We start from the raw sequence: 27,805 nt of genomic DNA on the forward strand, positions 1-27,805 counted from the left end.
CACCCCCAAACTAAATACAGAAAAACACACCCCCAAACTAAACACAGAACAAACCACCCCCAAACTAAATACAGAACAAACCCAGCCCCAAAACTAAACACACACCTACCCCCAAACTGAACACAACCCCACCCCCAAACTAAATGCAGAACAACCCCACCCCCAAACTAAAACACAGAACAATGCCCACCCCCAAACTAAACACAGAACAAACCACCCCCAAACTAAACACAACAACCCTACCCCCAAACTAAACACAAACCCACCCCCAAACTAAACACAGAACAAACCCCACCCCCAAACTAAACACAGAACAAACCCACCCCCAAACATAAACACAGAACAAACCCACCCTGAACTAACCACAGAACAAACCCAGCCCCAAACTAAACAGAACAAACCCACCTCCAAACTAAACGCAGAACAAACCCACCCCCAAAACTAAACACAAACCCACCCCAAACTAAACACAAACCCACCCCCAAACTGAACACAGAACAAACCCACCCAAACTAAACAGAACAAACCCACCCCCAAAACTGAACACAGGACAAACCCACCCCAAACTCAACACAAACCCACCCCAAACTAAACGCAGAACAACCCCACACCCAAACTAAATACAGATCAAAGCCACCCCCAAACTAAACACAAAACCCACCCCCAAACAAAACACAGAACAACCCCACCCCCCAATCTAAACACAGAACAAACCCACCCCCAAACTAAATACAGAACAAACCCCTCCCCAAAATTAACACAGAACAAACCCACCCTCCAAACTAAACACAAACCTAGCCCCAAAACTAAACACAGAACAAACCCAACCCCAAACTAAACACAGAACAAACCCACCCCCAAACTAAACACAGTACAAACCCATCCCCAAACTAAACACAGTACAAACCCACCCCCAAACTAAACAGAACAAACCCACCCACCAAACTAAACACAAACTCTCCCCCAAACTGAACACAGAACAAACCCACCCCCAAACTAAACAGAACAAACCCACCCCCAAACTAAACACAAACCCAGCCCCAAACTGAACACAGAACAAACCCCACCCCAAACTAAACAGAACAAACTCACCCCCAAAACAGAACACAGAACAAACCCACCCCAAACTAAACACAAACCCACCCCCAAACTAAACAGAACAAACCCACCCCCCAAACTAAACACAAACTCACCCCCAAACTGAACACAGAACAGACCCACCCCAAACTAAACAGAACAAACCCACCCCCAAACTAAACACAAACCCACCCCCAAAACAGAACACAGAACAAACCCACCCCAAACTAAACACAAACCCACCCCCAAACTAAACGCAGAACAACCCCACCCCCAAACTAAATACAGAACAAAGCCACCCACAAACTAAACACAAACCCACCCCCAAACTAAACGCAGAACAAACCCACCCCCAAACTAAGCACAAACCCACCCCAAACTAAACACAGAACAAACCAACCCCCCAAACTAAACACAAACCCACCCCAAACTAAACACAGAGCAAACCCACCCCCAAACTAAACACAAAACAAACCCTTCCCCAAAATAAACACAGAACAAGCCCAGCCTTAAACTAAACACAGAACAAATTCACCCCCAAACTAAACGCAGAACAAACCCACCCCCAAACTAAACACAAACCCACCCCCAAACTAAACACAGAACAAACCCAACCACAAACTAAACACAGTACAAACCCACCCCCAAAATAAAAACAGAACAAACACACCTCCAAAATTAAACACAGAACAAACCCACACCCAAACTATACAGAGAACAAGAGGACAGAGGTCAGAGGTGGGTTTTTTACGCAAAGAGTGGTGAGGCCGTGGAATGCCCTACCTGCAACAGTAGTGAACTCGCCAATATTGAGGGCATTTAAAAGTTTATTGGATAAGCATATGGATGATAAGGGCATAGTGTAGGTTAGATGGCCTTTCGTTTTTTTCCATGTCGGTGCAACATCGAGGGCCGAAGGGCCTGTACTGCGCTGTATCATTCTATAAACCCACCCCCAAACTAAACACAGAACAAACTCACCCCCAAACTAAACGCAGAACAAACCCACCCCCAAACTAAACAGAACAAACCCACCCCCAAACTAAACGCAGAACAAACCCACCCCCAAACTAAACAGAACAAACCCACCCCCAAACTAAACAAAAACCTACCCCCAAACTAAACACACACCTACCCCCAAACTAAACACAGACCAACCCCACCCCCAAACTAAATACAGAAAAAACACACCCCCAAACTAAACACAGAACAAACCCACCCCCAAACTAAATACAGAACAAACACACCCCCAAAACTAAACACAAACCTACCACAAACTAAACACAACCTAGTCCCAAAACTAAACACAGAACAAACCCACCTCCAATCCAAACACAGAACAAACCCACCCCAAACTAAACACAGAACAAACCCACCCCCAAACTAAACACAGAACAAACCCACCCCAAACTAAACACAAACCTACCCCCAAACTAAACACAAACCCACCCCCAAACTAAACGCAGAACAACCCCACCCCCAAACTAAATACAGAACAAAGCCACCCCAAACTAAACACAACCCCACCCCCAAACTAAACGCAGAACAACCCCACCCCCAAACTAAACACAGAACAATGCCACCCCCAAACTAAACACAGAACAAACCCACCCCCAAAACTAAACACACACCTACCCCCAAACTAAACACAAACCCACCCCAAACTAAACACAGAACAAACCCACCCCCAAACTAAACGCAGAACAAACCCACCCCCAAACTAAACAGAACAAACCCACCCCCAAACTAAACGCAGAACAAACCCACCCCCAAACTAAACAGAACAAACCCACCCCCAAACTAAACAAAAACCTACCCCCAAACTAAACACACACCTACCCCCAAACTAAACACAGACCAACCCCACCCCCAAACTAAATACAGAAAAAACACACCCCCAAACTAAACACAGAACAAACCCACCCCCAAACTAAATACAGAACAAACACACCCCCAAAACTAAACACAAACCTACCACAAACTAAACACAACCTAGTCCCAAAACTAAACACAGAACAAACCCACCTCCAAACCAAACACAGAACAAACCCACCCCAAACTAAACACAGAACAAACCCACCCCCAAACTAAACACAGAACAAACCCACCCCAAACTAAACACAAACCTACCCCCAAACTAAACACAAACCCACCCCCAAACTAAACGCAGAACAACCCCACCCCCAAACTAAATACAGAACAAAGCCACCCCAAACTAAACACAAACCCACCCCCAAACTAAACGCAGAACAACCCCACCCCCAAACTAAACACAGAACAATGCCACCCCCAAACTAAACACAGAACAAACCCACCCCCAAAACTAAACACACACCTACCCCCAAACTAAACACAAACCCACCCCAAACTAAACACAGAACAAACCCACCCCCAAACTAAACACAGAACAAACCCACCCCCAAACATAAACACAGAACATACCCACCTGACTAACCACCAGAACAAACCCAGCCCCAACTAAACAGAACAAACCCACCTCCAAACTAAACGCAGAACAAACCCACCCCCAAACTAAACAGAACAAAACCCACCCCCAAAACTAAACAGAAACCCACCCCCAAACTAAACACAAACCCACCCCCAAACTAAACACAAACCCACCCCCAAAACGAAACACAGAACAAACCCACCCAAACTAAACAGAACAACCCACCCCAAAACTGAACACAGGACAAACCCACCCCAAACTCAACACAAACCCACCCCCAAACTAAACGCAGAACAACCCCACCCCCAAACTAAATACAGAACAAAGCCACCCCCAAACTAAACACAAACCCACCCCCAAACAAAACGCAGAACAACCCCACCCCCAATCTAAACACAGAACAAACCCACCCCAAACTAAATACAGAACAAACCCATCCCCAAAATTAACACAGAACAAGCCCACCCTCCAAACTAAACACAAACCTAGCCCCAAAACTAAACACAGAACAAACCCACCCCCAAACTAAACACAGAACAAACCCACCCCCAAACTAAACACAGTACAAACCCATCCCCAAACTAAACACAGTACAAACCCACCCCAAACTAAACAAAAATCTACCCCCAAACTAAACACACACCTACCCCCAAACTAAACACAGAACAACCCCACCCCCAAACTAAATACAGAACAAACCCACCCCCAAACTAAACACAACCCCACCCCCAAACTAAATGCAGAACAACACCACCCCCAAAATAAACACAGAACAATGTCACCCCCAAACTAAACACAGAACAAACCCAGCCCCAAAACTAAACACACACCTACCCCCAAACTAAACACAAACCCACCCCCAAACTAAACACAGAACAAACCCACCCCCAAACTAAACACAGAACAAACCCACCCCCAAACTCAACACAGAAGAAACCCACCCTGAACTAACCACAGTCAAACCCACCCCCAAACTAAACAGAACATACCCATTCCAAACTGAACACAGAACAAACCCACCCCAAACTAAACGCAGAACAAACCCACCCCCAAACTAAACAGAACAAACCCACCCCCAAACTAAACGCAGTTTAATAGCGGGGCCGTGTCCCAGGGTCCCGGTTAATAGCGGGACTGGGTCCCAGGGTCCCGTTTAATAGCGGGACCGTGTCCCAGGATCCCGTTTGATAACTTGCAGAGCTGAGAAATCCCCGGCTGAATGAGTCCGACCCGAGACTCTGTTTCATTTCCATTAAATCCCATCCTAATGATTCTCTCCGCCCGATACACCTTAAACTGGAATAAGACGAGGAAATGCTGGAAAAGCTCAGCAGGTCTGGCAGCAGCTGTGGAAAGAGAGACAGAATTAACGTTCAATTTCTTCACTGTCATTGTGAACTTGAAACGTTAATTCTGTTTCTCTCTCCACAGATGCTGCCAGGTGTGAGGTGGTTCACTTTGGAAGGAGTAACAGGAATGCAGAGTACTGGGCTAATGGCAAGATTCTTGGTACTGTAGATGAACAGAGAGATCTCGGCATCCAGGTACATAAATCCCTGAAAGTTGCCACCCAGGTTAATAGGGCTGTTAAGAAGGCATATGGTGTGCTAGCCTTTATAAGCAGGGGGGTTGAGTTTCGGAACCACAAGGTCATGCTGCAGCTGTACATAACTCTGGTGCGGCCGCACCTGGAGTACTGCGTGCAGTTCTGGTCACCACATTATAGGAAGGATGTGGAAGCTTTGGAACGGGTTCAGAGGAGATTTACTAGGATGTTGCCTGGTATGGAGGGAAGGTCTTACGAGGAAAGGCTCAGGGAATTGAGGTTGTTTTCGTTAGAGAGGAGAAGGCTGAGAGGTGACTTAATAGAGACATATAAGATAGTCAGAGGGTTAGATAGTGTGGACAGTGAGAGCCTCTTTCCTCGGATGGCGATGACCAACACGCGGGGACATAGCTTTAAATTGAGGGGTGGTAGATATAGGACAGATGTCAGAGGCAGTTTCTTTACTCAGAGAGTAGTAGGGGTGTGGAACGCCCTGCCTGCAACAGTAGTAGACTCGCCAACTTAAAGGGCATTTAAGTTGTCACTGGATAGACATATGGATGAAAATGGAATAGTGTAGGTCAGATAGGCTTCAGATAGTTTCACAGGTCGGCGCAACATCGAGGGCCGAAGGGCCCGTACTGCGCTGTAATGTTCTATGTTCTATGTACCTGCTGAGATTTTGCAGCATTTAACGTTCTTATTTCAGATTTGCAGCGTGTGAGGTGTTTTGTTTTTAATCCCAGGTGGAAGAGTGGTGGGATGTGGCTACAGGAAGCTGTGCTGATATTTGGGATCTGTTCCCCAGTCAGAGTCGGCTCCTTCAGAATGGGGACGGCAGATATGTAGCTAACCAAACTCTGGTGTGTGGAGTTAAAGAGAAGGAATGATCTCCAATTAGCAGCATGATATCTGTCAAAAAGCCCTTACCTCAGCCGAGGTTGAAGCTTCCTCTTTGTTATTCGGCATTTTACCTGGAATAAAACAAGAATCTTGAAGTGATTGTAACTGCTGATGTGATTGATAATCAGAGAGAAACTGGAGTGTGTGGGAAGTGTGGAGTTAGACGGTATCCCACTACAGGCTGATGGACTGGACACACTTCACCAGCCCAGCACACACTCACTCAATGAAATGCAGCTTTCTCTCAGTGGGGACTCTTGCCTCTGATTGAGATGGTTGTGGGTTCAAGGCCCACTCCAGCCACTGGAGTGTGTAGAACACGTGCAGCATTGTACTGTGAGGGTGAACACTGAGACAGCTGTGTAATGACAGAGGGATCGAGTGTCAGAGAGTCAGTACTGAGGGAGTGCTGCACTGTCAGAGGGTCAGTACTGAGGGAGTGCTGCACTGTCAGAGGGTCAGTACTGAGGGAGTGCTGCACTGTCAGAGGGTCAGTACTGAGGGAGTGCTGCACTGTCAGAGGGTCAGTACTGAGGGAGTGCTGCACTGTCAGAGGGTCGGTACTGAGGGAGTGCTGCACTGTCAGAGGGTCAGTACTGAGGGAGTGCCGCACTGTCAGAGGGTCAGTACTGAGGGAGTGCTGCACTGTCAGAGGGTCAGTACTGAGGGAGTGCTGCACTGTCAGAGGGTCAGTGCTGAGGGAGGGCTGCACTGTCAGAGGGTCAGTACTGAGGGAGTGCTGCACTGTCAGAGGGTCAGTACTGAGGGAGTGCCGCACTGTCAGAGGGTCAGTACTGAGGGAGTGCTGCACTGTCAGAGGGTCAGTGCTGAGGGAGGGCTGCACTATCAGAGGGTCAGTACTGAGGGAGTGCTGCACTGTCAGAGGGTCAGTACTGAGGGAGTGCCGCACTGTCAGGGGGTCAGTACTGAGGGAGTGCTCCACTGTCAGAGGGTCAGTACTGAGGGAGTGCTGCACTGTCAGAGGGTCAGTGCTGAGGGAGGGCTGCACTGTCAGAGGGTCAGTACTGAAGGAGTGCCTCACTGTCAGAGGGTCAGTACTGAGGGAGTGCTGCACTGTCAGAGGGTCAGTACTGAAGGAGTGCCTCACGGTCAGAGGGTCAGTACTGAGGGAGTGCTGCACTGTCAAAGGGTCAGTACTGAGGGAGTGCTGCACTGTCAAAGGGTCAGTACTGAGGGAGTGCTGCACTGTCAGAGGGTCAGTACTGAGGGAGTGCTGCACGGTCAGAGGGTCAGTACTGAGGGAGTGCTGCACTGTCAGAGGGTCAGTACTGAGGGTGTGCTGCACTGTCAGTGGGTCAGTACTGAGGGAGTGCTGCACTGTCAGTGGGTCAGTACTGAAGGAGTGCCTCACTGTCAGACGGTCAGTACTGAGGGAGTGCCGCACTGTCAGAGGGTCAGTACTGAGGGAGTGCTGCACTGTCAGAGGGTCAGTACTGAGGGAGTGCTGCACTGTCAGAGGGTCAGTACTGAGGGAGTGCTGCACTGTCAGAGGGTCAGTACTGAGGGAGTGCTGCACGGTCAGAGGGTCAGTACTGAGGGAGTGCTGCACTGTCAGAGGGTCAGTACTGAGGGAGCGCTGCACTGTCAGAGGGTCAGTACTGAGGGAGTGCTGCACTGTCAGTGGGTCAGTACTGAGGGAGTGCTGCACTGTCAGTGGGTCAGTACTGAAGGAGTGCCTCACTGTCAGAGGGTCAGTACTGAGGGAGTGCCGCACTGTCAGAGGGTCAGTACTGAGGGAGTGCTGCACTGTCAGAGGGTCAGTACTGAGGGAGTGCTGCACTGTCAGAGGGTCAGTACTGAGGGTGTGCTGCACTGTCAGTGGGTCAGTACTGAGGGAGTGCTGCACTGTCAGTGGGTCAGTACTGAAGGAGTGCCTCACTGTCAGACGGTCAGTACTGAGGGAGTGCCGCACTGTCAGAGGGTCAGTACTGAGGGAGTGCTGCACTGTCAGAGGGTCAGTACTGAAGGAGTGCCTCACTGTCAGAGGGTCAGTACTGAGGGAGTGCCGCACTGTCAGAGGGTCAGTACTGAGGGAGTGCCTCACTGTCAGAGGGTCAGTACTGAGGGAGTGCTGCACTGTCAGAGGGTCAGTACTGAGGGTGTGCTGCACTGTCAGTGGGTCAGTACTGAGGGAGTGCTGCACTGTCAGTGGGTCAGTACTGAAGGAGTGCCTCACTGTCAGACGGTCAGTACTGAGGGAGTGCCGCACTGTCAGAGGGTCAGTACTGAGGGAGTGCTGCACTGTCAGAGGGTCAGTACTGAGGGAGTGCTGCACTGTCAGAGGGTCAGTACTGAGGGAGTGCTGCACTGTCAGAGGGTCAGTACTGAGGGAGTGCTGCACGGTCAGAGGGTCAGTACTGAGGGAGTGCTGCACTGTCAGAGGGTCAGTACTGAGGGAGCGCTGCACTGTCAGAGGGTCAGTACTGAGGGAGTGCTGCACTGTCAGTGGGTCAGTACTGAGGGAGTGCTGCACTGTCAGTGGGTCAGTACTGAAGGAGTGCCTCACTGTCAGAGGGTCAGTACTGAGGGAGTGCCGCACTGTCAGAGGGTCAGTACTGAGGGAGTGCTGCACTGTCAGAGGGTCAGTACTGAGGGAGTGCTGCACTTTCAGAGGGTCAGTACTGAGGGAGTGCTGCACTGTCAGAGGGTCAGTGCTGAGGGAGGGCTGCACTGTCAGAGGGTCAGTACTGAGGGAGTGCTGCACTGTCAGAGGGTCAGTACTGAGGGAGTGCTGCACTGTCAGGGGGTCAGTACTGAGGGAGTGCTGCACTGTCAGAGGGTCAGTACTGAGGGAGTGCCACACTGTCAGAGGGTCAGTACTGAGGGAGTGCCGCACTGTCAGTGGGTCAGTACTGAGGGAATGCTGCACTGTCAGAGGGTCAGTGCTGAGGGAATGCTGCACTGTCAGAGGGTCAGTACTGAGGGAGTGCTGCACTGTCAGAGGGTCAGTACTGAGGGAGTGCTGCACTGTCAGAGGGTCAGTACTGAGGGAGTGCTGCACTGTCAGAGGGTCAGTACTGAGGGAGTGCTGCACTGTCCGAGGGTCAGTACTGAGGGAGTGCCGCACTGTCAGAGTGAGCATTACTCTGCGGCTCACTGTCCAATATTGTGTTTAGAAACAATGCTAAACAATAAATATGATTTGGAATGATGTGTTTGTGACAGATTTAAATGGTTTCTTACCACAGACACTTGTGTATACTGTGTTCAGTTCACCTTCAGGGGCTCCAGGCAAACTGTACAGAAAAAAGTCAATGATTTACTACAGCAGAAATATCAGTGAACATCTCAATAAAACAATTAACACCGGGTCTGCATTGAGGTAAGAACATCAACTCCTGTTCCTTGTTTGTGTGTTTGTAACTGCAAAGAATATCTCTTACTCCTCACAATAAAACTCCACACGTTATAATTGGTTGGTTGGTTTGATATCAGCTCTTTGAGGTGACTTTGACAGGTTTGGATCAGACAAGGAACAGTTTTCCCCATTTGCGGATGGCACCAGGACTGGGGGAGACAGATTTAAGATATTGGGGAAGAGATCAGGGATGGCGGGGGGAGGGAGGGAGGGGGGTAATGAGCTGGAACTTGCTGCCCGCGAGGACAGTGGAAGCAGAGACGATGATTGATTTCAAAAGGAAATTGAATGAGCATTTGAGGAAATTAAATTTCCGACCTCAGTGAATAAATAAGTAGAATTCGACCAACTGAATTCCTCTGCAGAGTGCTAGCATAGACTCAAAGGGCAGAATGGCCTCCATCTGTGTCATAATGATGCAGTGACTGAGGGATTCAACCAATTGTGTCCAAGTTTCCTTAAAGATGAAGCAGAGTTCGATATTCACAGCTAACAGAGCAGCAATCTATGGCAGCTGAGTTAGTGCAGGAGTCAGTGATGTTGAGAGTTTATTTTCGGGATGGGGGTCAGGATGGTAAATTAATTGCTGCATCTTGTGTCGTCTCTGTTCCTGACAGTGACATTGAGCTGATGGAACAGGACTCCAAGGCTGGTGTGTGTCTCTCGGGAGCCGCCATCCTCGGTTGGCTTCACCTTCCTGAGTGTGGGCTTGGTGAACTGGCTGGAAATGTAGCAATGTGGACATTCAGCTGGGTGGTTTGCTGGTCACTGACCCCCTGCACCGAGCATTTGGGAACCTCCTGGTTGGCCAGGAGAAAGTGTGGAGGGTCCAAGATGGACCCATAGCTGCCAAAATTAATGCCTGAACTTTGACAAACTCTGTGATGGGGAAAATGTGTCAGAATTAATAAATCACAATAACGTCACAACATGTCTGAGAGCGACATGTTAGAAACACAGGAATTACAGCGCGGCCGTCACCATTTAACCATTCCTACCTGGTGAGGATAAGCCTTTCCTGAGAACTAACTTTCACTCCCACATTGTCCTATTTTCCTTCCTCGTGCATTTTCTATCTTCCCTGAATTATCAATTTCCTTTTGCAATGTCTTCATCAACACTTGTGTGGAGGTGTTCTGCTGCGATAGCTGTTTCCCCAATCTCAGGCTGGGGTTTACGTTGTGATCAGGGCCGCGTGTCTTTGGTGTCCCTGCCAGTGGAAACTGTCTATCTGCGTCCATCTGATTTCTCAGTGCGTCCCATCCACCAACTCTTTCAAAAGGGCTGTGGGGGGAGAACCCCACACCACCTTCCTCCCCCCTCCCTCCGTAAACTCCAGCCCACTCTTTATGCTTCTCTCTGTATCTGTGCAGGGAGGGAGAATCATTTCAATCAAAGCTTCCTCCCCCTGACCCATTGGCTGATTCCATCCCTCCACATCACCTCAATGTGACATGATCATCACAACAGACAGCAAATTCTATTCCATTTACCTTTCTGGCTTTAACCTGCTTTGAAAACATGCCCATTTTTTCACGCACAGTATTGTGATGATAAATATGCCGAGCAAGAGGGCGAATGCCAGGGTGCCGGTTATAATACCCGTGAGAGGCGGCAGCTGGTTTTCAGGATGTTCTGGAAAATATCAAGAGTTTTTGTGAAGTTTAACATCAGTAAAATGAAGAAGAAGATTTGAGTTCCTGTCCTTCAGAAACGAGGGTAGCTGCATGATTGAGGGAGGCCGAGAGGTAACGGGGGGTGGGGGGGGTGGGGGGGACTGCCCGCGCGGGGATCAACCAATACCCATTTCAGGGCATTTTCCCACCACTGCTGGGAACAATGTCAGGAATTGTAGTGGGGTCGGCTGCGGGAGTCATTGGGCTTTTCCTGGATATTTGTAACCAGCCCATCCCTGGCATTACCTTCACTCAATCCCCCCACTATCAACATTCTGGGGGTTACCATTGCCCACAGTCTGAACAGGGCCAGCATATCACTGAGCTTTGTGCTTGAGCTGCAGAGAACACCTCCTGAGTCAGACACAGCCTGAGTGAATGGGGTTATCGGGAATTCAGTGCAGATGGAAATTCGGTGCAGAGGGCCAAGAGGTCCTCTTTTGCTTTCCAACTTTTTCTCTCTTCAGAGAGTGGACTTGCCCCGCTGCAGCAGTAAAGGTTACAAGGGAGAGAGCTGATTGGTTAGTAGGGGGGAGAGCTGGGTAAGTATTAACTACTTTCATCACCTATCGCTTGTCCGGTACTATTTTGTGGTCTGTAGTTTGTAAGGGCTCCATTCCATAGTAACGAGGACCAGGAAAGAAGGGCTCCAGAATAATTGATATTATCTGATATAAGCATCTTCCCAATGTTTAATTTAAAGGCACGAGAGCTCAAAGCTGTGCTTTGCTCCTCATGCTCCATGTGGGAAGCTGGGAACATTTCCAGTGCCCGGGGCCAGCACGTACATGGAAAGTGTCTCCAGCTGCAGCTCCTGGAAGCCCGGGTTTCTGAGCTGGAGCAGCGGCTGGCAACACTGTGGATCATCCGCGAGGTGGAGAGTGTCATGGATAGCACGTATAGAGAGGTGGTCACACTGCAGGCTCAGACTCCACAGGCAGGAAGGGAATGGGTGACCAGCAGACAGAGCAAGAGAGCGAGGTAGGAAGTGCAGGAATTTCCTGTGACCATTCCCCTGCAAAACAGACATCCCACTTTGGATACTGTTGGGGGGAATGGCCTCTCAGGGGAAAGCAGCAGCAGCCTAACCCATGGCTCCACGGTTAGTTCTGCTGTAGAGGGGAGGGGTAACAAGTGTGTCAGTGCAATAGTTATCGGGGATTTAATTGTAAGGGGACTAGACAGCTGTTTCTGTGGCCGCAAACGAGACTCCAGGATGGTATGTTGCCTCCCTGATGCTTGGGTCAAAGATGTCTTGGAGCGGGTACAGGACATTCCGGAGGGGGGGAGGGTGAACAGCCGGTAGTCGTGGTCACATCGGTACCACAGACATCGGTAAAAAAAGGGATAAGATCCTGAGAACAGAATACAGGGAGTTAGGAAGGAAGATGAGAACTCGGACCTCAAAGATAGTGATCTCAGGATTACTCCCAGTGCCACCTGGTGGTCAGAGTAGAAATAGCAGGATGGAGCGGATAAATACGGAGATGAAGGGATGGGGTGAGAGGGAGGGTTTCAGATTCCTGGGGCATTGGGACCGGTTCTGGGGGAAGTGGGACCTGGAAAAACTGGACGGGTTACACCTGGGTATTTTAATGGACGAAGCATTGGGAATAAGGTAGACAAACTGATGGAGCAAATCAAGGTAAATGGTTATGATCTCATAGTCATTCCGGAGACATGGTTACAAGGAGATCAACACTGGGAACTTTATTTCCAGGGATGTTTGACCTTTCGAAGATACTATAGTATTAGACAAACTAATGGGGCCAGAGACAGATAAATGCCCCTCACCCTAATGGGGCCAGAGACAGATAAATGCCCCTCACCCTAATGGGGCCAGAGACAGATAAATGCCCCTCACCCTAATGGGGCCAGAGACAGATAAATGCCCCTCACCCTAATGGGGCCAGAGACAGATAAATGCCCCTCACCCTAATGGGGCCAGAGACAGATAAATGCCCCTCACCCTAATGGCTTCATGCTCGGATTCGGAAAGAAGTTGCCACAGAGATCGCGGATACATCGGCTGTAACTTTCCAAAAATGTTTCCATTCTGGAGAAATATCAGAGGATTGGGAATCTGCCAATGTGACACCTCGATTCAAAAAGGGCGGGAAGCACAAAGCGGGAACTATCGGCCAATTAGCCTGACGGTGATTGGTGGAGAAATGTTGGAATCAATGATTAAGGAAGTAATAGCAGCACATTTGTAAAATCCTAATCTAATGGAGCAGAATCAGCGCGGCTTCAGGAAAGGGAAATCGGGGCTGACTCATTTATTAGAGTTTTTGAGGAAGTCCCAATCAGAGTGGAGAGAATGGAATCAGTGGATGTTTTATATTCGAAATTCCAGAATGTGTTTGACAAGATACCTCACAAAAGGTTAAGTTATAAGATAAGAGCCCATGGTGTTGGAGGTGGGATATAGACATGGAGAGAGAATTGGCTAATTGGGCAGGAAACAGGGAGTGGGGATAAGGGGATCTTTTTCAGGTTGGTGACCTGTAACCAGTGGGTCCCACAGGGATCAGTGCTGGGAACGACACTGTTTACAATATATAGCAGTGACTTAGAGGAAGGAAGTGAATGTACTGTCGCCCAATTTGCAGACGACACAAAAATAGGTGGAAAGGCAAGTTGTGGGAGAGACACAGTTTGCAAAGAGATATCGATCGGTTAATTCCGTGGGAAAAAGGTTGGCAAATGGAGTACAATGTGGGAAAATGTAGAGTTGTTCATTTTGGAAGGGAGAAAGAGTAAATGTAAGATACTGCAGAAAGCTGCAACACGAAGGGACATTGGAGGACTTGTGCACAAAACACAGAAAGCTAGCAGACAGGGGCAGCAGGTAATCAGGAAGGGTAATGGAATGTTGCCGGTGATTTCACTGGGGTTGGAGTATAAGAGTCAGGAAGCTTTGCTGCAACTGTCTAAGGTGCTGGTGAGACCACATCTGGAGAGTTGGGAACAGTTTTGGTCCCTTATTTAAGTGAAGACATTATTCCATTGGAGGCAGCTCAGGGAAGGTTGACACGGGTTGGAGGGATTGTCTTTGCAGCAAAGGTTAATCTGGATGTTGGGATGCTACTTGTAGGAAGTTAGAAGAATGAAAGGTGATCTCAGTGAATCTTATTCTTAAGGGGCTTGACAAGGACAATGCTGAGAGGCTGTCCGCAGCCAGCACGCCAGGTTCCTGATCGCTGGGACCACACGCGGCCAACTCCGTCGGGAACTCGGCCCATCGGAGGCGGAGCATCGCCAGTGGGCCGGCCAATGACACGGCGATGGCGTTGTGACTGCGCGCCCGTGCGTCCTGATGATTCAGAGGGGGAGGAGCATAGCGAGCCAGCGTCAAACCGGCGCCTGTCCCGATTCTGTCGGCGGGAACCATTCTCCGCCCAGTCGCCATTCTCGATTTCAGTGTTGGAAAATTCCGGAGAATTCCGCCCATGGAATAGATTCTGTGCAACAGGAGATGTATTTAAGCAGAGAGAAATGTTTCTTGGTAACTCGGGAAGTGAATGGATCCAACGGGAAAGTTAAAATGAAAGCAAATTACTGCAGATGCTGGAATCTGACACAAAAACAGGAAATACTGGACAATCTCAGCAGGTCTGGCAGCATCTGTGGAGAGAGAAGGGAGCTAACGTTTCCAGTCTGAGTAACTCTCTCCCAATGGGAAGCTTGTTGACCACAATAGCTGTTCCTGAAAAGTCTGATGATCTGATTGAACCACAATCATTAACGTGATACCAGGAATCAGAAATTGGCCGAGCTTTGAACACACACAAAAAGACAAATCCACACGGATATTGTATGGTACTGCTGGAATATATTTAGAGATTAATGAGCTTCATTTTGCAGAACCTTTCTCAAGCGGAATAAAGGTAAATTAAGTGCACGTTAAGAAAGGTGGTTTATGAACGGTGAGAGGTTAAATGTGTGGGTAGCAGGGCTGGCAGGGTAGAGGGTCCATTAACCTCTCTGTCAGGGTCAGTGGGAAGTGGGGGGGGCTGTTGTTCAGAGCCAGGGGCCAGTTGTACAACGGCCCCCACACTGTGTCAGTGAAACATTCTTCGTTGTCAGCGATCAGGGGACTCTGTCAATTGAGAACAAGACACTGCTGCAACCGATCTTCCACCTTCGGAGCCCTCAGCCAAACCTCCATTGGAGGGTTTTGTTGTACTCAGACTGATAGGCGGTGGGAAGGGGTTAGATGTGGAGGTACAGTTGGTGGTAGGGTAGAATGTTCCCTAAAATATCACAGGTTTTACAGAAGGTTCTAGGACAGGTTTTAAACAAGTGCAGAGGGAGGAAGGGGAGTGGAGGGGAGGGGGGAGGGTGCTTGGTGGGGGGTGGGGGGGTGGGGGGGCGGTAGAGAACAATTGGGAAGGTTTGTGACAGACTGGGGGACAGGGGAGGTGAATGGACAACAGACCCATTCCCAGCACTGACCGTCGGAGGAAATGGGAGCAGTGAAGTTGATCTGAAATCACTGAGCTCAGCATGTGTTTGGAAAGCTAGAACATTCTGAAGCAAACGTTGAGATGCTTTTCCTCACGTTGTCATTGAAACAATGTGTGAGGCTGAGGTCAGAGGGCAGAGGGCAGAGTGCGAGAGGGAATTCAAAGGAGGAGTGATGGGGAATGGTGGGAATGAATGGAGGAAGTTGGTATATCTGTCACCCTGTCACAATTGTCTGTCCAATGAGGAGGGGGACAACATTTACAAATATTGGTTTCATCATCAGTCTGAAGCCCTGAAAAGCTGGTGAAAAGGAGATGGTTCAATTTGTTTGAGATTCTTGAAGTCATCAATACACAATCCAAACACACAAACCTATTTCCCGAATCCCAGCCTGTCCACCAACACACTATTTGAGATCAGTTAGAATCATGGAAACTGTACTTACTGGTTACATTCAGCTGTGATCCATTCCCACTGATATCTCCCCACACGGAGCAGTAATAGACGGCAGTGTCATTGGGCTGCACGTTGCTGATTGTCAGGATGAAGGTTTTATTGGCCGTGTCTCGGGAAGGATGGAAACGCTCAGTGAAACCCGGACTCCGTTGTGTGTTGTTCTTTATATCATGTGTTAAAACCCTCTCCATATCTTTCCCTGGCAGCTCCCGGTTCCAGTGAACATCGGTGTGTGTCACTGTGGCGTTCTGCATGGTGCACTGTAACCGTGCAGTCTGACCCTCTGTGACACGTTCCAGACTCGGAGATTGGATAAGGACTGGAGCATTCGCACCTTTAAGACAAAAATATCAACAAGTTAAACACCAGTCTGAAGTTTGTGAATATCTGCAAATGTTTCAGTGAAGAATGTATCCGCTGATGTTACCTTGGGGACAAAGTGAAGAAATTATCAAACGTTCTGATCTGAAAAAGCTAAAGATTTATTTGTTTAAGGTCACATGTTCAGCTATCTCTGCCACACCCCCCATCATTCCAACTTCCCTATTCCTACTCTCTGATCCCTATCACTGCAGAATTTTCCCATTCTCCCTCCCAATCCCTCTCTCCATATTTCCTAAATGCCCCCCTCCCCTGTTAATTTCTAATTCTTCCCTCCCCCGATATTTTGTCATTGTTTACTCGAGGGTCACACACTGGGGGCTTTCCTCAAATATTCAAAACCATTGTCATCAATCCTCTCTTCACAGAAACCATCCAGACATATCTGTCCCTCCGACTGCTGACTCTTCATCTAATCTCAATCCATAAACCATCTCAAATCCACCTGTTCAAATCCATCCAGTGTTAGGATCCGGAGCAGACCCCAACATTTGTTAGGATCCCGGAGCAAACCCCAACATTTGTTAGGATCCCGGAGCAGATCCCAACATTTGTTAGAATCCCGGAGCAGATCCCAACATTTGTTAGCATCCCGGAGCAGATCCCATTTGTCAGGATCCTGGACAAGAATCCCAAAAAAATGTTTTCAATTTATAAAGCTGTGAGGAAAATATACTTCACCCCAGGAGTGATGAGTCTGACCAATAGGCCCCTTTTATGTTAAAACAAACTTTAATTCAAACACAGAATGAACCACATTAACACCAAAGAAATAAATTTACAATTAACACTTAAACAGTTCTGAAATAAAGGAAAAACATTAACTTAGTAGCTATGTCTGTTATTGATTAAAATTAAGCAACCTATTACAGTTCAAATGCCTCTTATAAATAAACTTAAGAAGCCGATTATTTGCTCAGCTATATGACGACTTTTGGAGAGAAATCTTTTCAAGAGAAGATTCTGTACACTTCTGTTCAAACCAGCAGCATTTGGCAAAACTGCTGAAAACTACAGACAGACCTGGCTTCTCCCATAAATTAAAGCATCTGTATCCCACTGAGTTCCATGACCTCCTCATCTCAGATGATGCACCACTCATCGATAAATTACCTACACTCCAGGGAATCCCCAGCAATCAAAACATGATTCTATTAGCCCTTCATCTGTAACCAAGTGAATGTTTGGATTCAATCATCTTTTACTACTCCTTAGTAGACACGCTGCCCGCAGGTATTTTGAACTAGGTTTTTTTTCTTTATAACATTATTGCCACAGATATGAATATAACAGTTTCTACATTCATCACAGCATATTAACTCCCAGCTCACAGCATCGAGCTCAGTGCCTGCTCATTCATCACTGGAGTCAAAGAATAAGAACAAAGCACAGCACAGGAACAGGCCCTTCGGCGCTCCAGAGTGCCCACACCCCCCGCACAGTAAAGTTTAATTCTAATCAGCTGGGGAAAGGCAGAGAGAGAGAGAGAGGACAGAAATTCACACTTTCAGTTCTGTCAAAATCCACCTCGAATCCCCACCGGGAATCTGAACGGGAAAATCACAGACACCCCCTGAGGCTCTGAGAGATTTTAGGGGTGAAACATTGATATCACACCTTTCCACTCACCCTGTCGCTTTCTGTCTGTGTGTGTGTTTAAATTGTACATTTTTACTTCACAGACTTCAGGCTTCTTCCCAGATCGTTCCTCCCTCTGGGTCACAGCCTCCGAGGCTGGCAATGTTCCATCATATTCCTCTAATATATGGTCAATATGGAATCAAAGCAATATAAGATAGACAGTACTTACTGGTTACATTCAGCCGGGTTCCATTCCCAAAGATTTCCCCCCAAATCCCACAGATATAGACAGCGGAGTCATCGAGCTTCACATCTCTGACTGTCAGAATGTAGCTGTTACCGGCAACATCTCTGGACGGCTGAAACCGATCAGACAGACCTCTCGCCCGGTAAACACGGCCATCTACATAATGACTCAATATCAATTCCTTGCTTTCTGGGTAGTACCAATGTGCATCGTATTTATCCACAGTGTAATCTACATGGTCGCTCTGTAAGTCACACAGAAACTTCACTGTTTCACCCTCAGGCACTTTCACAACTTGAGGGGATTGGATAAGAACCGTCCCTGTCACATGACCTGTGAACAGAAAATAACTGAAGATCAGAACAGATAAGAAAATACAAAATAGAAACTGAGAGCAGGTTATAAAGTCTCCTGTGTATTGATGTGTGGATATTGTGTATTATCCGCACTAACTTGTTCAAATTAACCCCAAGCAAAGTGCTGCAGATTTTGACAATCAGGATTTCAGAAAATGCTGGGAATGAATGCGCAGGAAACCCAGCAGCCTCTGGGGACAGAGAGACAGGGCCAATCAGATCACCATGACTGTGCTGAATGGTGGAACAGGCTCGAGGGGCTCAGCAGCCTCTGGAGACAGAGAGACAGTGACAATCAGATCACCATGGCCGTGCTGAATGGTGGAACCGGCTCAGGAGACCCAGCAGCCTCTGGAGACTGAGAGACAGTGACAATCAGATCACTGTGACCGTGTTGAATGGTGGAACAGGCTCGAGGGGCCCAGCAGCCTCTGGAGACTGAGAGACAGGGACAATCAGATCACTGTGACCGTGTTGAATGGTGGAACAGGCTCGAGGGGCCCAGCAGCCTCTGGAGACTGAGAGACAGTGACAATCAGATCACTGTGACCGTGTTGAATGGTGGAACAGGCTCGAGGGGCCCAGCAGCCTCTGGAGACAGAGAGACAGTGACAATCAGATCACTGTGACCGTGCTGAATGCTGGAACAGGCTCGAGGGGCCCAGGGGCCTCTGGAGACAGAGAGACAGTGACAATCAGATCACCATGACTGTGTTGAATGGTGGAACAGGCTCAGGAAACCCAGCAGCCTCTGGAGACTGAGAGACAGGGACAATCAGATCACCATGACCGTGCTGAATGGGGGAACAGGCTCGAGGGGCCCAGCAGCCTCTGGAGACAGAGAGACAGTGACAATCAGATCACCATGACCATGTTGAATGGGGGAACAGGCTCAGGAGACCCAGCAGCCTCTGGAGACAGAGAGACAGTGACAATCAGACACCATGACCGTGCTGAATGCTGGAACAGGCTCGAGGGGCCCAGGAGCCTCTGTAGACAGAGAGACAGTGACAATCAGATCACTGTGACCGTGTTGAATGGTGGAACAGGCTTGAGGGGCCCAGGGACTTCCTGCTGCTCTGAATTCATACACTGGCAAAACTTTTCAAACTGACAACCCTGCATCAGAACTTAGCGACTCTTTCACATTGCACTGTACTGACCAACAGTCCCTCAGGATGAAGTTAACCCCCCGAAACACACACTGCAATAAAGAGAATGCAGTTTCCAGGGCAAGGTCAGTACTTGTCAGGGAGGAAGTTAATGAAATCCCTGAACAGTAGTTTCAGATATAGTCAGGACAAATGCAGACAGGGTGTGTGTCTGATCTCAGTGCTGCCATTAAGCCAGTATCCAGTGATGTTTCCATTTTAAACAGTATTCTGGCTTCACCTGGTAATGCATTCCAATTTCTCAACATCACCTTTATAGGATTCAGTCCTGGAGTCGCCCCTTACCATCTCGCCCCTGTGTGCTTTGGTCTGGATTATATCTGAAAATATTCTCTGGGATTTGTTTAACTTCCTTCCCGACAAACACTGTCTTCTCCCTGGAGATTGGATTCCCTCCATTTTCACATCCGGTACTTTTCATTTCCTCACACTGAATTCAATTCATCCCCCAGGTGGGAGCTGTGACAGTAATTCTCCTTAATGGATATTCGAAGTTGGGGAATGAGTCGGGGGCAGGTTGGGGGGGGGGGGGGGCACGTTCAGGTCAGAGAACTCTGAGGGAGATCGGCAATAAAAAACAGAAGCTCAAAGGTAGCAATCTCAGGATTGCTCCCAGTGCCACTTGCTGGTGAGATCTGGAGTAGTATAGGCCAGATGAATGCGATGCTGGAGAGATGGTTTAGGAGGGAGGGATTTGAATTGCTGAGACATTGGGATTGATTCTGGGAAGATGGGATCTGTACAAGCTGGATGTGTTGCACCCCAACAGTGCCCCAATATCCTCACGGGGGTATTTCCTCGTGCAATGGGGAAAGTCAGGAAAACAAAGGTAGTTTTAAGGAATTAATATTTATATTGGCAACATTATAAGCTATATTTTTAAGTGGGTTTAATTTAATGTTTCTGTGCCTGGAAGGGCAAAACCTATAGTTAGATTCATGCCGGATAAAGGTGTTTGTATGTGTAGGGATTGGTTTCAATTCCAACACTGTCTCGATTATGTTTAGAGAGGGATACAGCGTGAAGAGTAAATAGAAGTAACAGGAGGTCACTTTCCAGAGGGAGGGTCTTCCCCTTGTTCTGCTGCAATAGTTGGTTTTAAGGCTAAAGTTCATACGTTCATAAGTTGATAAGGTACCGGAGCAGAATTAGTCCATTTGGCCCATAGCGTCTTCTCCACCATTCGATCTCACCCTGGCCATAACACCCCCATCCTGCCCATTCTCCATAACCCTTCAACCCATTACCAATTACACATTCCCCTAACTCCTCCTTAAATTTACTCACTCTCCCAGCATCTCTGGGGGAGAGAATTCCACAGTTTGGGAGTAATAGTTTCTCCTCAACTCTGTTTTAAATTTGCTACCTCTTATCCTCAGACTATGACCTCTCGTTCTAGAAAGCCCCACACGATGAAGCATCCACTCCACGTTTACTTTACCCAAACCTTTTATCATCAGACATATCTCAACTTGATCTCCCTCATTCTTCAATCTCTCTTCATACAATAAATCCATCATCTCTGGAATCAATCTAGTGAACCTCCTCTGAACTGCCTCCAATGTCACTACATCCTTCATCAAATAAGGAGACCAAAACTGTGCCCAGTACTCCAGGTGCGGTCTCACCAATACCTTGTACAGCTGCAACAACACTTCCTTACCTTTATACTCAATTCCTTTTGCTATAAATGGCAACATTCCATTCACATTTCTAATATCTGCTGTACCCGCACGCTCGCTTTCTGTGCCTCCTGCACAAGGACACCCAGATCCCTCTGCAACGGGAGCTTCCTGAAATCTCTCCCCATTTAGATAATAAGCTGCCTTCCCATTTTTCCAACCAAAATGGATAACCTCACACTTATCCACGTTAAACTCCACCTGCCACAGTTTGGCCCACTCTCCTCACCTATCTGTATCCATTTGTAAGGTTCTTATTTCCTCATTGCAACTTACTGTTCCACCTATTTTTGTTATATGCAAATTTGGCTCCAGAACCTTCTATCCCTGTATCAAAGTCGTTTATATAGATTGTAAATAGCTGGGGCCCAAGGACTGAACCCTGTGACACACACTAGCTACATCTTGTCAACCAAAAAAAGACCCATTTATCCCGACTCTCTGTTTCCTGTCCGTCAGCCAGTCTTCTATCCAAGCTAATAAATTATCCCTAATCCCATGTGATCTCACCTTGTGAATTAACCTTCTGTGTGGCACCTTATCAAACACATTCTGGATGTCCAGATATATTACATCTACAGGATCCCCATTATCCACTTTGCTTGTTACGTCTTTGTAGAACTCTAGCAAATTAGCCAAACAAGATTTGTCCTTCATAAAACCAAGTTGACTCTGATGGGTAGCATTTCGACTTTCCAAATGTCCTGATATTACATACATAGATACATAGAAGATAGGAACAGATGGAGGAGGCCTTTTGGCCCTTCGAGCCTGCTCCGCCATTCATCACGATCATGGCTGATCATCCAACTCAATAGCCTAACCCTGCTTCCTCCCCATAGCCTTTGACCCCATTCTCCCCAAGTGCTATACCCAGCCGCCTCTTGAATATATTCAAAGTTTTAGCATCAACTACTTCCTGTGGTAATGAATTCCACAGGCTCACCACTCTCTGGGTGAAGAAATATCCCCCCCCCTGATCTGTCTGAAATGGTTCACCCTGAATTCTCAGATTGTGACCCCTGGTTCTAGAAACACCCACATTGGGAACATCTTCCCTACATAGGACCATAAGACCATAACACCATAAGACATAGGAGCAGAATTAGGCCACTTGGCCCATCGAGTCTGCTCCGCCATTCAATCCTAGCTGATATTTTCTCATCCCCATTCTGCTGCCGTCTCCCCATAACTCCTGATCCCCTTATTAATCAAGAACCTATCTATCTCTGTCTTAAAGACTCTCAGTGAATTGGCCTCCACAGCCTTCTGCGGCAAAGAGTTCCACAGATTCACCACCTTCTGGCTGAAAAAAATCCTCCTCATCTTAGTTTTAAACAATCGTCCCTTTAGTCTGAGATGGTGTCCTCCGGTTCTAGTTTCTCCGACAAGTAGAAACATCCTCTCCACGTCCACTCTATCCAGGCCTTGCAGTATCCTGTAAGTTTCAATAAGATTCCCATACCAGCCTCCCCGAACAGGCGCCGGAATGTGGCGACTAGGGGCGTTTCACAGTAACTTCATTTGAAGCCTACTTGTGACAATAAGCGATTTTCATTTCAAATTTTCATTTCAAGATCCCCCCTCATCCTTCTAAACTCCAACGAGTACGGACCCAGAGACCTCAAACATTCCTCATACGACAATGTCTTCATTCCACGGATCATTCTTGTGAACCTCCTCTGGACCCTTTCCAAGGCCACCACATCCTTCCTTAGATACAGGGCCCAAAACTGCTCACAATACTGCAAATGGGGTCTGACCAGAGCCTTATACAGCCTCAGAAGTACATCCCTGGTCTTGTATTCTAGCCCTCTCGACATGAATGCTAACATTACATTTGCCTTCTGGACTGCTGACTGAACCTTCTTGTTAACCTTAAATGAATTATGAACAAGGCCTCACAAGTCCCTTTGTGCTTTGATTTCCTAAGTATTTCCCCATTTAGAAAATAGTCGATGCCTCCATTCCTCCTTCCAAAGTGCATAACCTCACACTTTTCCACACTGTATTTCATTTGCCACTTCTTTGCCCACTCTCCTAGCTTGTCCAAATCCTTCTGCAGCCCCCTTGCTTCCTCAATACAACCTGTCCCTCTACAGATCTTTGTAACATCTGCAAACTTAGCAACAGTGCCTTCAGTTCCTTCCTCCAGATCATTAATGTATATTGTGAAAAGCTGTGGTCCCAGCACAGACCCCTGAGGCATACCACTAGTCACCGGCTGCCATCCTGAAAAATACCCCTTTATCCCCACTCTCTGCCTTCTGCCAGTCAGCCAATCCTCTATCCATGCCAGGATCTTACCCTTAACACCATGGGCTTTTAACGTATGCAACAGTCTGCTATGCCGCACCTTGTCAAAGGTCTTTTGGAAATCTAAATAAATCACGTCCACTGGCTCTCCTTTGTCTAACTTGCTTGTTACCTCCTCAAAGAACTCCAACAGATTTGTCAGACATGACCTCCCTTTGACGAAGCCGTGCTGACTCAGTCCTATTTTACCATGCACTTCCAAGTACTTCAAAATCTCGGGCACGATTCTCCAACCCCCACGCCGGGTGGGAGAATCGCGGGAGTGCTGGGCGATTCACGCCACGCCGCCCTGGCACCCGCACGCGATTCTCCCACCCCCCCCCCCCCAAATCGGAGTGTCGCGTTTTACGACAGGCCGCTCGGAGAATTGCCGCTCGACCGTTAGAAATGGCGAGCGGCGATTCTCCGGCCCAGATGGGCCGAGTGGCCTGCCCAATCCGACCGGTTCACGCCAGCGCCAACCACACCTGGTCGCTGCCGGCGTGCTGCATGTGGGGGACCTGTTGGGGGGGGAGGGAGGGAGGATTGAGCACCAGTGGGGTGTTCAGGAGGGGCCTGGCCTGCGATCGGTGCCCACCGATCGTCGGGCCGGTGTCTATGAAACACGCACTCTTTTCCCTCCGCCGCCCCGCAAGATCAATCCTCCATGTCTTGTGGGGCGGCGGAGGGGAGGACGGCAACTGCGCATGCACGGGTTGGCGCTGGCCAAACTGCACATGCACGGGTTGGCGCTGGCCAAACTGCGCATGCACGGGTTGGCGCTGGCCAAACTGCACATGCACGGGTTGGCGCTGGCCAAACTGCACATGCACGGGTTGGCGCTGGCCAAACTGCGCATGCACGGGTTGGCGCTGGCCAAACTGCACATGCACGGGTTGGCGCTGGCCAAACTGCACATGCACGGGTTGGCGCTGGCCAAACTGCACATGCACGGGTTGGCGCTGGCCAAACTGCGCATGCACGGGTTGGCACTGGCCAAACTGCACATGCACGGGTTGGCACTGGCCAAACTGCACATGCACGGGTTGGCGCTGGCCAAACTGCACATGCACGGGTTGGCGCTGGCCAAACTGCACATGCAGGGGTTGGCGCTGGCCAAACTGCACATGCACGGGTTGGCGCTGGCCAAACTGCACATGCACGGGTTGGCGCTGGCCAAACTGCACATGCACGGGTTGGCGCTGGCCAAACTGCACATGCACGGGTTGGCGCTGGCCAAACTGCACATGCACGGGTTGGCGCTGGCCAAACTGCACATGCACGGGTTGGCGCTGGCCAATCTGCACATGTGCGGGTGACGTCATTTAGGCGCCACCGTCCACGTCATTCAGGTGGCACCGCTTTGACGCGGGCGCCAAGGCCCAGTGTGTGAAATTGATGCGCCGCCACTCCTAGCCCCCTGGGGGTGGGAGAATAGGGGGCGAGGAGCGGCCTCCGATGCCGGAATGAAACACTCCGGTTTTCACTCTGGTGTCGGCACTTTGTTTCCCTTTGGGAGAATCGTGCCCCTCATCTTTAATAACAGACTAAAATCTTACCAATGACTGAAGTCAGGCTAACCGGCCTATAATTTCCCGTCTTCTGCCTCCCTCCCTTCTTAAACCGTGCAGAAAGAAGCATTGAGACTACACCAATCGCACCCTCAGTTGGCGCCTTGAAGTTGCAGCATCTCAAAAGTGTATCCAAGTGTTATAACCTGCCTGCTTACCACTGACTGGGGACTAATGACAATCCCACAATCCTGTGGGAGTATGAGCTTCCCCAATGAGGGGGGCGGAGAAATCATTAGCAGACACCCTGCAAGGAGCAAGGAGCAAGGGGCAAGGGAAGTTCCTGCTGTTGTATATATATATGTTAATTTGTAAATAAATGTTTTCTTTGTACCCTGAAAACTCGCGCTGGATTCTTCATGGCCCTCACAAAACCAAGTAAATGTGGTTTGGATTCTGTCTCTGCCACCCTCTCAGGCAGTGGGTTCTAGTGGTTTGGGCAGTTCCCTGCATGTCCATTAACTAGCTGTTAACCCCTGGGAGAAGTGGGGTGGGCAGGGTTAGTAACTAACACATATCGCAGTGTGAAATGGTCAACTCTGCTCTCCAGCACCCCCAGCCCCACACCCAACACCCTCTGATATCGACCCGACCAACTGCTATCTGAGCTCAGGACAGGAAATTGAATGCTGGCCAGATAGTATATTGTGGTTATGACCGGAATTCACAATGTTCTCCTTGCTTCAGTTTCACAACTTCCTCTTGCTAAAGAATTGCTTCACAGTTACATTTTCTGGCAATGGCTGAGAAACTGTTATTTGGAGCAGATCCGGGGAATACGGATTGTGAAAGAAGAACCTTCTGAACAGAGGAAATGAGGAAAGTTTGAACAACTTCCAATTGTTCCCTTTGGCCCACTCCCTCGCAACCCCGCGGAGTGATCATGGCCAATCCACCTAACCTGCACATCTTTGGACTGTGGGAGGAAACCGGAGCACCCGGAGGAAACCCACGCAGACAAGGGGAGAACGTGCAAACTCCACACTGTCTCCCGAGGTCGGAATCGAACCCGTGTCCCTGGTGCTGTGAGGCAGCAGTGCTAACCATGGTACCACCGTGCCTCCCGGAGTGACATTTGTTTCTCTCCAGCAAATGCTACCCCTGGATCTCCCGAGCTTTGGAAACTTCTGATGAACACGTTTGCAATTTTCTCACCTGTTCTTTTGATAACTTGACATGGAAACCATCAGGTCCTTGAGATTTATCGATCTTAAATCCCAACACTTACTCCACTGTCATTGTCTTTACCCGTATCAAATCCAATTTGTTTTTCTGAAGGGCTGCAACATTCTCAGTGAACAAACCTGCCATTTCCTTCTCATCCATCATTCTTCATAGTCTTTTCCTGCATTCCTTTCCTCACTATTCTCTCTCACTCTATCTTTATCCTGTTGCTGATTTTATCTCTTTCCTTTTCACATTTTTGATTGTATCTGTGTCAGCCTTTTAGTTTAATATCAGCTTGAACTGACAGGTGATGTCAGCCCTGGTGTGGAAATGATTGTTCTCTGGGAGGCTGCAGGAAAAGGTTTGGGTGGTTTCTCGAGCTCGAAGAGCAACTGATTGGCCTCCAAGTCCAGCAGTCTGACACACACCGATAACTGGGCTGGGGACTCAGTCTTATCTCCGACTTTCCCATCGAACAGCGAGGAATCCCAAACTATCACCTTCCAAAACAGAAATATCTGACCCAAAATACACGTCGCCCATCAATAACCAGCAAATCAAATTCCAAAACATAACCACACCAAACCAAAGCCAACCCTGGGTGTTTACTTACTGATTGTGACACCGAGAGCCAGAGTCAACGCTGAGAGAATCCAGTCCAACATTTCAAATAAGCTGATTTTCCAAAGGTGAAATTCCTGATCTTTCACACCGAGTACAATCTGATATTGCTGAAGTTTCAGATGTAACTGAATCTCACTACGGTCACGTAACTCGAATACCAGTCAAAGAAAGAGGAAGGAATAACAAGAGAAAGAGGGCCTGCCCTCTGATATACAATTCACAAATCAGGAACAAGAGGGCCAACAGATTGGCACCAATCACCCTTCAATGTCTCCCTTATTGAATCCAGTGACTCCCACTCAAGTCCAGGTCCACAGGCCCTGTGTAAACTTCAGGCTGCGGAATCAATTCACCCAAAATGGGATCAATACAGCAGTGATTGCAAAGCAGTTAATTAAGTGAGTTATTAAAATGCACTGGCTTAAAAAATATCCCCAAACTAAACAGACATGGAAAGCACATGAGCCATGACAGAACTGTCAGATAGAGATGGACAGCGCGGAGCGAGTGTTGATCTCTCTCACTGACGGTGGCAGCCTAGTACCCTCCAATCAAAGTGTAAACAAGCTCTTCTCCCCGTCTCCATCACTCTACCCCATCACCCTCACTCTACCCCATCACCCTCACTCTACGCCGAGTCTCCCTCAATCTCCCTCATCCCTCCTCACTCTACCCCATCACCCTCACTCTACCCCATCACCCTCACTCTACCCCATCACCCTCACTCTAACCCATCACCCTCACTCTACCCCATCACCCTCACTCTACCCCAT

At 48.6% G+C, this 27,805-nt stretch overlaps 1 protein-coding gene across 1 annotated transcript in view; it reads right to left on the reverse strand.

Moving 5' to 3' along the window:
* Positions 1-27,187, reverse strand: part of LOC119965573 — a 185,393-nt gene extending 158,206 nt beyond the window's left edge. The window contains exons 1-2 of the mRNA XM_038796393.1: positions 27,022-27,187; positions 18,148-18,498 (exon numbers count right to left, since the gene is read on the reverse strand). Of these exons, the coding sequence (XP_038652321.1) occupies positions 18,148-18,498; positions 27,022-27,073 (403 nt within the window). The 5' untranslated portion in view covers positions 27,074-27,187. The remainder of the gene's footprint in view (positions 1-18,147; positions 18,499-27,021) is intronic.
* Positions 27,188-27,805: the final 618 nt, after the last annotated feature.

Source organism: Scyliorhinus canicula, chromosome 1, assembly GCF_902713615.1.
Source record: "Scyliorhinus canicula chromosome 1, sScyCan1.1, whole genome shotgun sequence".
In the NCBI taxonomy this organism is placed as follows: domain Eukaryota; kingdom Metazoa; phylum Chordata; class Chondrichthyes; order Carcharhiniformes; family Scyliorhinidae; genus Scyliorhinus; species Scyliorhinus canicula.